Source organism: Micromesistius poutassou, assembly GCF_964030765.1.
Source record: "Micromesistius poutassou genome assembly, chromosome: 8".
In the NCBI taxonomy this organism is placed as follows: Eukaryota; Metazoa; Chordata; class Actinopteri; order Gadiformes; family Gadidae; genus Micromesistius; species Micromesistius poutassou.
The window spans coordinates 16,313,795-16,327,095 of record NC_140278.1 but is presented as its reverse complement, the minus strand read 5'-3'; the positions used below and the strand labels follow the sequence as shown (position 1 = coordinate 16,327,095).

Below are 13,301 nucleotides of genomic sequence, written 5' to 3'. Positions count from 1 at the left end.
GTAAATGTGCTTAAATTAAATGGCATTTCAAGTATACATCGTTTGATTAAGTTAAGGATGACGTTGTCAGAAGAGAGATCATCGTACAACTGGAAATACACGGACAGATTGGCCAGCATAAGACGAGTAAACTCGAAATGCATCACATTCCAACGATTATTTATATTTTTGATGTTGTGTTTTACTAACTTTGGTCCTTACAGGCAGGGAAACTCATACCCCAGGGAGACAGGGTTAAAACATGCTTGCAAGAGATATCCAGGGTAAGTGTGTGTTTTTGTGTTTGTTTGCCTATGTGTGGCTAGTATACATACTGATTTAAACATAGGACGTCTCGTATAATGATATTATTACCCCCCTCCAGCCTCCCATCCCACCAGACCTGAAGAAATTCCTCAAAACCACCCAGCCAGAACCCGGGTTTATTAGAGTGCTCTCTGGAAAGGCAAATGATCCAGATATCCCCCCTGATTTAGTTCACGGGATTAGAACTAAAGCTTCCCTTAATGTGAGTATTTATGTCTGGAACTTCTAGTCATGTATTTGTGTTGTAATTATCCATCTATATAATACAGGCATGCATAGGCCTACATTGGTCCTATTTTATATCAAGTATATGCAGTGAAAAAGAGGATGGAAAGCATCTCTTTGTATTTTTCTTTGTTCTCTTTGCACTACATTCCAATAAGTCTGGTATATATACTATAACACATTAAAAATATATATGAAACTCAAAAGAACATCAATCAGCGAGGCGTGTGCGATCACGTGATCCCATCTCCCCACCAGGCCGGTCGCCTGGTAAACCCGCCGCAACAGACGCGCTACCAGGACAAGCTGCTCCAGCGCCGCGAGGCCGGGTACGCCACCAGGAGAACTGCACCGCTGGGCAGGTCACATGCACAGAGCGCGGGGCTCCCGAAGTGGTTTGGTGATGCGACCACGTTTGGCTTAAAATCTGTCAGCAGTAAGTACAAGCATCTTGGAGAAGGGAAGACGGGGGATCTAGTGTGAAGTGTGTCATTTGATCCATTCATCACATCTGGGTTGGAAACTCCTACTTGTGATGTGATCAGTGGGTCGATTTTGAAAAATAATTATTTGCGTGGGGTTTATAGACCCAATGTCTGTAATGGACAAGTGAGAATAAATAACGTTTTACAAGCTAGTTGTATACTTTTTTGTTACCCAAGTCTACAGCCTTCTAGTTGTCATCCTGGAGTCTAACCCCTTCCTGCTTCTTATTACCTGTTGGATAAAATTGTCAGCTAAATTAATAAATAGTAAAAGTCTCCTTTGTGTCCAGCTGGAACTGCAGGCCAGACTGTAAATCCACCCATAACAGCAGAGCAGGTGGAGACGGAAGCCCTCATAGGACACAAGGCTTACATCCTCAGTCACAATGCCTACTTTGTCGGTAAGGGGAGGGGCTAGTGGCTTTTTCGCTCTCGTCTTTAAGTGAATTATACTGAGTGACAGACTTATGTGTGTGTGACAGACTTAAATGTGTGACAGACTTACTGTGTGGCTGAGGTAGTGAGTGTGTGTGTGTGTGTGTGTGTGTGTGTGTGTGTGTGTGTGTGTGTGTGTGTGTGTGTGTGTGTGTGTGTGTGTGTGTGTGTGTGTGTGAAAGACTTACGTGTGTGGGTGTTTGTGTATTTTTGTGACAGACATACGTGTGTGTGTGGGGGGGGGGGGGGGGTGTGTGTGGTTATAATAGTCAGCTGTGTTTTCTACACTTCATGATAATGCATGCAACACACATTGAATAACAAGGCACAGCCATACTCTTCATTCTGTGCACATTGCTCCATTGTGCTGCAGGCGAGCCCATAGACAGGAAGTATGACTGGAGCCTCCACAGTAGAAGTAGCCGGTTTGGAGTCCCGACACCACACCACAGTGACGGACGGCAGCTCGCCAAATCCCTCCGCTGGCCGAGTGAGGAACAGAAGTATGCAACTATCTTATCTCCTCACAGCACTGATTCCAGCACTCAGGCTACATTGGATACATATAGTATCGTCTATTGGTCATCCTGAGATCCTTCTGGTCCCCTGCCGATGCCGTCCACCTATGGGTCCAAATCCGCAGTTTGAAAACCTGTAGTGGTTCGGGTGTTCCATTCCCAGCCAAAACATTTGTTTCGAACCCCGAACCCCTTGAATGTCCAATGCAATGCCCTTTAGGTATCTCCCACCTTCCAACTACCAATTTATTTTACAGTCAGTCAAAAGCGTCTGCTTAATGAATACATTTATAGATTCAATAGATTAAATAAAGTGCCATGGGAGAAGAAGCGGACATTTCCCGCTCCTCATCCAAATCCTGTGGATTCACACTGCAAATGTTCAGATCTTTTTTTGACTCGGTTTGCCCTGCCTGTTTCATTGGTCATGATGCAATGCGATGTTTGCCTCCAAGATCTGTGTTGAGTTCAGGTCGAGAACCCACCGGTAGGAATGACCTATTGACCTACTGTAGGTGGCTCATACAGACTCCTGAGTCCCAATTTTCTGCGACAACAAGTGGTCTGACATCTCTGCCGTCACCTTCACCTTTGACCCTGTGCTGTTCTTTCAGGATCGCAGAAACACTGAACATCCCTCCGGATCACACCTTTGGCGTTCTCGTTCCAGCAGATAAATTCGGTAGACAGACACAGACACACACACACACACACACACACACACACACACACACACACACACACACACACATAGAGAGACACACACATGGACACACATGGACACACATGGACACACATGGACACACACACACACACACACGCACATGGACACACAAACACACACTCTGGTTTAAAGGTCAATGGCTCAGCAGATGATGATTCTCCACTTCCATAGGAGCGGGAGAGTTGATCCACTGCGGAGACCCGGGTCGGTACCCACGGGGGCAAGACCGCCAGCGGGGGGCGGTCAGCGCCACGCAGCAGACCCTCAAGAAACTCAACTGCCACACCTTCCCCAACCTGATGGAGGCCTTCAGGCATTACAACAAGGTACCGCCCGCCCAGGTCCCCACAAACCACAGTCTCAGAATTTAGTCTTGGGTCCTATGTAGGTTCCATGTAATTCATTGAGCCCAGGCCTTCAGGCTTTACGACGAGGTCCCCTCCCCACAAACCATGCTGTTGGAATGTGTGTATCCATTTCATTGGGTCATCCACTATGTAGGTTCCATGTCATTGGTACTAGTCATTGGTACTACTGGTACTAGTTCACATGGGGATATAGTTCCATGTGGGTCACTTGTAATAAATTGGCCAGGCATTAATGCAAGGTTTGAGTTGACACCTCAACAAACCCTTATAGTGATGCCTGATCAATCCATTAATTACAACATTTTGATTCTCCTTCTATGTCATAGCCCTTGTAGAGAACATGATGTGTGTGTGTGTGTGTGTGTATGCGTGTGCTTCTGATTGGACAGAAGGGCAGAGGTGTGATTGACAAGGAGGACCTGCGGGAGGTGTGCCGGGAGTTTGGCGTCAGGGCGAGCGAGGCGGTGCTGGACGACCTCATGAGGACCTGCGACGCGGACCAGGACGGGGTCCTGAACTTCCTGGAGTTCGCCAACTTCCTCAACTGGAAACAAAAGATGCCCATCAGCCGCGCCGAGCAGCGCGTCCTGACGGGTCGGTCCGATGTTTCGATACTTTGAGATTACTATTTTGTGCCAATAGTTTCAAGAAACCATGAGGACACTAGGACAGTAGGACAGATTTTCTCAGAAAAGGGTAAGTGATGTGTGGGGATTGTGTGGGGATATCCCCGTGGTTACGGCCCGTGCCGACCATATGATTATTACATTTTTTAGCTTGTACGTGTCTGAGTAACGCTCTAATGATGTTGTATGCTAAATGCACGACACACACATTCTAAGTGTCTGGGGAAGCTTCCCTCTGCGACGCCAACAACATCAACCGACAGAGCTAGACAGAGCTCCACACATAGTGACTCATCTTCACTATTGTGTGTTTGGACACACCTTAGTGTCATATCCTCTCACTGTTTATGGCACTTCAACCTGTATTTTGATAACATTACTGAACCCATGTACGTGACATACAGCCGACCAGTTAAGAGGGGTTCTATCTTCAGCTTATATCATAATAAAAACATAAAAAATATATGTGTACAAATGTTCCTACTGCACCCTATCTTTTTATAGCTGCTCCAATTGCATGCTTTTTTGTTGTTAGCATCACTCGTAAGTCTCTTTGGATTCACGTCTGCTAAATGACACATATGTCTATGTGTATTATAGAAAAGCAGTCAGAGTGACAGTTGTAATGGCTGGTTCCTCCTCCTAGCCTGTTCTTCTTGTTGTCCGTCCCCAGAGAGCAGGACCAGCACGGCGCCCGCCCACGCCCAGAGGAGCACCCTCTCAAACAGGGGGACACCCACTAGGCGTCACTCCACCCAGGCCTTGATTAACCCTGAGGACCTGGAGCCCCTTGAGCCAGGCAGCGCCCTCAGGGTGCCCCGGACCATCAGCCTGCAGCCCAGGACGGCCCCAGACCACTTCGCCACCTCCTCGTCCATGATCCGAGCTACGGTGGCCGATCACATGACCACAGGTTGGTTGCGGGAGGGGATGGTGACCTCCATGTTCACTACTATTTATAATGTATCACTATTTAACCACTCATTATGCAGGGCTCAAGACTGCCACCATTTATTCTGTGGATGCAATTTTATTTTTCCTAGGTTGCATCATTGCCAGTAAAAAAGAAGAGCAATATATATAAATATAGTATTGTTTTTTCCCAAAACAATTTGGTTGCGTATATATTGTGGACTGTTCACTATGTATCACTTTTATACTGTTCACTATGTATCACTATTGTACTGTTCAGTATGTATCACTATTGTACTGTTCACTATGTATCACTATTGTACTGTTCACTATGTATCACTATTGTACTGTTCACTATGTATCACTATTGTACTGTTCACTATGTATCACTATTGTACTGTTCACAATATATCACTATTGTACTGTTCACTATGTATCACTATTGAACTGATCCCTATGTATCACTATTGTACTGTTCACTATGTATCACTATTGTACTGTTCACTATGTATCACTTTTATACTGTTCACTATGTATCACTATTGTACTGTTCACTATGTATCACTATTGTACTGTTCACTATGTATCACTATTGTACTGTTCACTATGTATCACTATTGTACTGTTCACTATGTATCACTATTGTACTGTTCACTATGTATCACTATTGAACTGATCCCTATGTGTCACTGTTTCCTCTGTAGAAGGCCAGCGGACCTACGGCGTGCCCACCGTGCGCACTGACCTGCCGGCGCCGCGCCTCAGGCGGATGGGCGACACCAACAACTACGGCGAGCAGGCGGAGGCCGCTCACCTGCTGAACCCCTCGCTCCTCTCCCTGTGGGGGGTCCACGAGGAGCACCTCTTCCGCCCCCGCACCAAGCAGGAGGTACGCCAGGGAGCTCTTCCTCGTCGGGCATAATACCTTTTTTATTGTCCGGATTTCAATCGTGTGTGCTGTGGCATTGAGCACTGTGTGCAGGTCAGTGTTACTTGGTATTTATTGTGTTGATTAATAGTTGTGATGGCAACAAGAATCGGTGAGCAGTAAGTGGGTGAATTGACTTACTGCTAAATAGAAGTATAGTATACAGAGTTACGAATCATGTATCACACTAGTGACTTACAGTGATCTTTTTGTTTTGTTCGAAACATGACATTAAGGAGCATTTGTTAGTAAATTTAGGTACATGACATTAAGGAGCAGGTCAAGGTTAGACAGTGAATTACTATCTTGCCAATTATACTTTTAGACCTTCAGAGAAGTAAGCCCATGACACCCCATACCGTTGACACCCCCTCCCTCTCCTCTTACTCATCCCTCCTCTTCCTCATATTCTCACTCTTCCTCATACCCACCCTCTTCATCCTCATATTCACCCTCCTCTTCCTCATACTCACCCTCTTCTTCCTCGGCAGATGGCCGGGATCTTCCGTAACGTGGGCGTCAGCATTTCCACAGAGATGTTCGAGGGGGCCTGGGAGCTGGCGAGAGCCAGGCGGCCCGACAGCGAGGTGTGTGTGCATGGCTTCCGCGAGGTCCTCAGGGAAATTAAAGCAATGTGATTCGCATCGGGATAAGTGCCTCCCTCTTTACTTATCATATGGTTCTTTATTAAAAGTTACTGCTTCACTTTAGAAACCTTGAGATTTTTGCAATGATGTCACAAATGCATAACGATAGCTTGAAGTGAACGAGAGATTCCGTTAAAAACCTATAGGTATATCGGCACTTTACATTTCTGGTGCAGCTTATCTTATATCAATACTTAATTTGAAACTTGGATTTTATTTTACCAGATACTTCTGTCAAAAGAGATAAAGTGAATTCAGGTACATGTCATTAAGAAAAAGGAAGGGGTCTTGCTCTAGTAGGCCGAGGCAGGCTGTAGACATTAGGGGATCAAACCCGGTACCTTTTAGCTGGGAGTAGAACACCTGAGCCACTACACGGCCCTGCCCCCGCTTCACCTTAAGTCTTGTGCTGCTCTCTGCTGGTGATTTAGAGTAAGTGGTCTGACTGTATAAAGGGAACAGTATTCATCGCAAGCTTGCGTCTATAAATATATATTGTGTCAGAATATCAGTATAATTTATTGGACTTATTGGACAGAATAAGAGAGCTGAAATACATACAAGGTGCTTTTATATGCAGTGTTTTAGCATTAAGATGATTTTGCAGGTCTGAATTAGTTAGTGTTAACCCTTATTACCTAAGAGGAAATCAGTATGTTTGTCATACATCATTTGTCACAGTATTTTTTCAAATTGTTTAGTTGGAATAGTAGGCTGCTATACAATGATCTGTTAAATCTTTGATGTGTCTAGAGTATAATATTAATATTATTAAAGGCTTGTGTTGATTTATTGCTGTTTTTATGTGAGACATTTTAACTGCATTAGATCTGTCTGAGGCTTTGGTATGATTTCAACACGTTTTGGGCTTATTACTAATTACCATCAAATGTTGACAAAGCCAAACTATTTACACAGTCACTTTGTCACACACACACACACACACACACACACATAAATATATAATATCCAGATTAATTAAACCACTTGGCAGTTGGTATAGATACGTCAGAATATTACAAAGCATTCAGATAACATGTTATTAATAACATAAATACAACACATTATCTTTTTGCCCTTGCACTTGTTTTGTGTGTTGCTGCTAATCAGTCTGACTGACACACACACACACACACACACACACTGACACACATGGTAAATAGGGCGCTATCACCATGTCCACAAGCATTTGACATGTGCTGAGCTAAACCGTACTCAAATAATCTAATTATGTTCGTCAAGATCCCCCTAACCGGAACTAACCGCACCCCCACGCAAATTTAGATGTTTGTTTTTTTCATATTACGCATATCCACCCCCCCAAACCATCCAAGCATTACCACAGCGGCGGAGACATTAGGATAATCCCCCCCAGTATGTTTTGCGATGCATGAATCGGTGGACACTAATGACAGAAGCCTGTTGTTATCGGCAGATGATGCGTTGTCAACGTTAATAACTACAACAGAGCGGAATGACACGCATCATTCACTGGAGCCGTCACCGGCTGTCTGCGTTTGACAGGTGATGACATCTCTGGCGTCTCCATCAGTCGGCGCGTAGTCTAGATGCCACTTTACCTGCAGCAGGTGACGTTTTGTGGTTGGAGTGAATCACTTGTCCTGGCAGCATTCGCACTAGGATGCAGCCACTGGATGGCTAGATGGTGTTGTGAACCCTCCGACACATGATGTGCACCCCCACGGTGCGCTCCCACCACCCAGATTGGATTAACTAATCACAGAAGGTAAATTTAATTTGTGTGTAGCCCCTCGGTATCAAGGAGCACTGCACGCCCTGCATTTAGCAGAGGTAATTTGCCACCACCCCCAGACTTGGGTTGTATAAATAATCACGTTTACACAATATTGGCATCTCGTTGACCGCAATATTTATACCGGTGAAAGTACTGCACATGGGAATGTCAGCATATGAAGTTTTTCCTATGTAATAGGAATTGACTAATGAAGATGTTTAAACCACACAATTCATCCATACTGTGTAGCCTGTTTAAAGACATGTAATGGTCGAACAAACTGACAATAAATCCCAATGGTTTCCCTAAACTTGGGGTTTGGTGTTGGACTTTGATGAATAACGAGACAAGTGCGCTATTAGGTGCCTCAAAGGAGCCATTTATTCACACTAGAACCTTCTATGACAGATCAACCCAGCAATGAAAAGCACTTTCAGTTTAAATGCGGTTGACCTTACTCTGCTATAAAGAATCTCGGAAAAGAGAGATGGGTTGAGGATACGGAGTCTGCCAGTGGAATTCTAATCAGGATCGTTTCTCGTGTTCAGGAAAGGGAATCCAAGCAGAGCTCAAAACACAGCTGTACATTATTTTGTTCTCTAGAGTGGTGGTTACTTATTCTTGTCTTGTCAACCGAATAGTTTGGCTCACAGGGCTTGTGTAAAAAAAAAAAAATACAAATCTGGTGTAGTGAAAAAGAGTTAGATTTTGATTCTTGAGAGGGGAATTCCGGCAGTCCTTGAGGTGTGTTTGCAATGTTTGAGTGCTGCTGCTCGACGGTTATTGAATCTTAAGAGCCCTAGTCTTACCAATCATTTAAACGAGAACTATGCATGCCCCCAAAGACTCCTCCTGTTCTAGGCTGAATACTGACACCTGTGGGAGTAGGTAGGTCCCAGCCTGAACTTAGAAAACCTCAGTAAACAGTTCTTTACTGCAAGAAGAGTCGTTTTGTAGGTAAGGAAATGTATAATCTAACTATAAAACAACAGTAGATTATGTAAAACATATTTAAGAAAATACACATTTTTCGGTTTATGACATTGCTCTGCTGTACATACAGTGTTGCATCATGAAATACAGCATCTCTGAATATGTGAATATGCCATGTTAACCAATTGATGCGTTGAAGTTTCCTGAGGGCAAGTTTCTTGAGCATTTCCTTGGTGGTCCAATCAAATCACTCCGTCAGTGTCCAATGCCAGTGCCATATATTGGTTATCTCCCATTCAGGTGGCCTCCCTGTCCTCAGTTCCTGGCAGAATCTTTAAAATGAGAACATATGCACTGTGTTATTGGTGCACTAACAAGTTTTATTCAACCTGAAATGAATAAAGTTTGTTTACACACAACCAGGGACCTTTGTGATACAATGTCGTCCTGTAACCTCTGTGAACCAGTGCATTATTAAAGATCTATAACCTGTAGTTTGGAAATCTTCCTTGACCCCATCTGCATATTTCACAGCCTCATGTGGGGTCTTGACCCACAGAGAAACACTGCATGAGACATGAAAAAGCACCAAGCAAGCACAGGGAGTGATGGCACTTTGTGAAGCAAAGCTATCCATGGTTGATATTTCATGACATGTTCTGAGGTCTCCTCGGTTTCCTTTTGGACTTGACAAATCGACATATCTAAATTGTGCACCGTGAAGTAAAACTAGGACTGCCTGTCACTAATTCCGGTAAAAAAACACATTTAATTGGATTTGATTCTAAAAACGCAATATTTTAAATGACAGATAAATTAAAAAAAATGAATTCAAAAGGCATTCGTAACCTAAAAGTGAATTTATAAATATAAATATTTATTCCGATTAATTGTTACATCACTCTTACCGCCCACCTGGACAGATTCATCCCCTTCCTCGCCAAGAAAGTACAGCTAAAGAGTTTAAAATCCATTAATTATGCACACAAGAACTTCATATCATATGTGGGCTCTGTTGGCCTGCTTGGGGACAGACCTGCCATATGGTGGAGGCAGAACTAAGCCTTTTCCTGCACACTGCAACGCTGCCAACTCAATGTTTACACCTTTAACTGGTAAGCCAAAATACCGTACAGGGAGAGCGAGGGCGAGAGACAGAACACTACAAATCATGGCTGATTAATAATCAACACTAATCCTTGGGCAAAATGACACCATGCAGTGTATTTAAGATTAATTTATCCAAACATGCCAAGACCAGGGGATATGATGGCAATCTATTAAGTGTGACGCATGAAGGACCTGTTACTATTTTACCACATATTCATTCGAAAGACTTCAAGAAGAAGAATTCAAAGAAAGAGTTTCATTCAAAGCCACAGTAATTGTTTTCGAAGCAAGTCATTAAGGAGCAGGTCAAGGATGTCTCCAGGCAGACTGTTGACATTGGTGTTCAAACACGCACCCTTTCGGCTGTCGACAAAAACCTAACCACTGACGTGTAGAGACTATGCCTCCCTCCGTTAGCTGCTTACTCGTAGACGGCAGTGACTATTTTCTTCTGGGGGCTTCCGCCATCCCCGTTGGGGGCCACTCTGAAGATCTTGGTTGCCTCAGGGTCATCGGGGCCCTCCAGGGTGGACAGGAACCAGACCCTCATGGTGATCAGGCAAATCTTCCTGCCTGGGGTGAAGATGGTGTGTTCAGTGAGAGAACAGTGAGGTTAAGCTGTAGTCATGATGGCCGAAGCATAGTGCAGTTTGTGTCTACATTGTTCAAGTTGTGTACCCTTGTGAATAAGCTGGATCAACTCTTTGTAGTTTGCATTGAGGAGATACCTTGCTCAAGGTTTGTCCGTGAGTTCGAGTTGACGGGTGCCAATTTAGATTTTAAGGACCTCATTTACAACCAATCAGGGCAATTCTTCCGCAAATGATTCAGGGAATCCATCTTGCCTGTCAATCACAAGTGTGTGAAATGCGACACTATTCAATGGCAAAGAAATGTGTAAAGGGAGCAGAGAGGAAGGTGTTTTTTTTTGGTTGTTAACTTTCCAAATTTTGCTCTATTCTGCTCGTCTTTTCAAAATTTCAATTTTGAGTTCACTGGCATTTAATTCCAATCAACCCAGGAAGATACTTTAAGAAGATACTTTAAAAAAAAGCAACTTCCATTAAATACATCCATTCTTAACATAAAAATAGATACCCCACAGAAAAAAGTGAAAACCTGTGTAATTGTTAGTGCAAATACTCACTTCCGATATTCGTGTTATTTGTTAATATGGTTCATAATGAACATTGATATGAATTAATTAATAATTAATACTTTGAATGCACCATTATCGTCTTGCAATAGGGAAACTTCCTCAGGCAGCAGGAATATGATATCTTCCAGTGAGACCGCCAGCGCCTGTCGCTGTTCGTCACTCAAAGACGCACACTTCTTCTTCACATATTGTACAGTCTGTAATGATAACACACAACACCTTTAATCATGTCGGTGACTCATTCACGTTTCATTCCAGCGGTTTAGTGACTGTGGTAGGTGTTGTGTTTGTCCAGACTGTAACTTACCTCGTTGGACGCTACTCTCTTCAACTGGGCAAACTGACGACTGGACATCATCTGGGAGGCGTGGACTACCGCCTGGTCAGACAGACAGGTGGTCAGAGTCAGACAGACAGTTGGTTGGACAGACAGTGGGTCAGGCAGACAGTAGTTCAGAGTCAGGCAGACAGTGGGTCAAGCAGAGTTGGTCGGACAGACAGTGGGTCAAACCGTTTGAAAGGCAGTTGGACAGACAGTTGGTCCCGCATGGTGGTATATATTATCGGACGGATAAATTATTATCAAGATGATATTGGCATAAATAAAGTTCTACCCTCGCAGAAGTGAATGCAATGCCCAAAGTGGGCCATTTACGTGGAACATGCCTACCATCCAACACATGTGAATGCATTATAATTATTGAATAAGCAAGGTGACAGTTAACATCAATGGCAGTACAGTAGTGCATTTTAGGCTAATCACTTTAAGGCGTTTCTTTTTAAGATATAGATATAGATAGATATAGACAGATATAAACTTTATTTATCCCAAGGGGAAATTCAGGGTCCAAGTAGCTTAGAGACATAGATGCATCACACATAACATACACATACAACATACAACAAGCAGGATTGCAAACAAAGGAAGTTTCTAGAATACAATCAACAAATAAGAATAAAGATACGATAGCCAATAAGGTTAAAGATACTAAGAGAAAGATACTAAGTAAAAGACATCAAGCAAACAAGGTCAACATGAATGTGCTGAGGTTTGGTGAGGTGCAAAGAAGTAAGGCAAGACAGTGCAATTTTAAGTCAGTAGGCCAGCATTAAATACTAAAAACTAAAAAAAACAAGTATGGGTTGCAGCACAGAGATGGATTATAGACCAGTGTGTATGTTATATTATATTTTTAAATATATACATATATTCAGTTACCTGTTTCACCCCATTTTCAAACTCGATCGATGCGAGACCTAATTCAAATAATAATTCAATAATAAGTATGTCGCATTTACACCGGATCCACGTGATGGGGTCGGGGATGCCCACCACGGAGATCTCGGGGTTCTTTGACCCTCGCTCTTCCCCAGCATCGGTACCATACAGTCTGCGCGTGGCCGGGGAAATGACAGTGATGTGTGGTCTTCTGAGCCCACGCACACTCTGTCCAAAGGCAAGCTTGGTTGACTGCTGATGTGAAGGGGCGTAACTGGTAGACCTAGACGTCCTCTTCCAAGGTTGGACGGTCTTGGAGGAAAGCGCTGCTGCGAGTCCCACCAAGTCCCTGCAAGTAGCAAAGCTTGTGATTCGCTGCATTATGACAGTTGATCACCGGGTTACCATGCTCACTATCGCGCGGGATATTGTTAACAGGGCTGAGCTGAGGGGGCAACTAAAACGCAGCGGTTGCCCATCTTCTTCCGGCAACCTTATGCAACTGGTACATGCTGTACCCACAATGCATGGTTGTGTAATGGAGTACTCAAAGTGACCGCTAGAGAGAGCTAAATACTAATTTTTCCACCAGGCCTTCCTCTGTGTATCGATGTGCCAAGTGATTGGAATTGAGTCTGTCTAAAAGTAACATTTGAAATGTGGTGTTTGAGGGTCTATGCCGAAGGTACGCAGTACGAAGGGGGTGGTGTGAGGGAAGTTTTTGTTACTTAATTTATTTTAATTAATAGTCTATCGTTTATGTTAATTAATAGTCTATGTCTTTGTTAACATCGATTTACCATTATTCCTGCATTACTCCACCGACAGGTAGGACTAAACTAATTGTATGAACATCCCAGATTGATCATCACCTCATCAAAACATCATTAAATCCCCGCGCCGGTATTGGTGATCAGGTCTGCAGCTTGTCTCTGCCTTCCGTTTTATTT

General features: G+C 43.7%; 2 protein-coding genes across 2 annotated transcripts; one reads left to right on the top strand and one right to left on the bottom strand.

Annotated features, from left to right (window-relative positions):
- Window positions 1-57: 57 nt before the first annotated feature.
- On the top strand, window positions 58-6,165 carry efhb (EF-hand domain family, member B; the record flags this gene model as incomplete). Its single annotated transcript, XM_084472408.1, has 12 exons — window positions 58-126; window positions 204-263; window positions 365-508; window positions 790-967; window positions 1,307-1,417; window positions 1,825-1,954; window positions 2,584-2,651; window positions 2,865-3,019; window positions 3,451-3,655; window positions 4,361-4,600; window positions 5,304-5,488; window positions 6,019-6,165. 12 exons carry the CDS (start codon window positions 58-60, stop codon window positions 6,163-6,165), a joined length of 1,692 nt encoding a protein of 563 aa, XP_084328534.1.
- A 2,890-nt stretch (window positions 6,166-9,055) lies between these two features.
- On the bottom strand, window positions 9,056-12,732 carry LOC311351194 (m-AAA protease-interacting protein 1, mitochondrial; the record flags this gene model as incomplete). Its single annotated transcript, XM_084471296.1, has 5 exons — window positions 9,056-9,195; window positions 10,399-10,546; window positions 11,203-11,329; window positions 11,440-11,511; window positions 12,352-12,732. 5 exons carry the CDS (start codon window positions 12,730-12,732, stop codon window positions 9,111-9,113), a joined length of 813 nt encoding a protein of 270 aa, XP_084327422.1. The 3' UTR covers window positions 9,056-9,110.
- Between the last annotated feature and the right edge of the window lie 569 nt (window positions 12,733-13,301).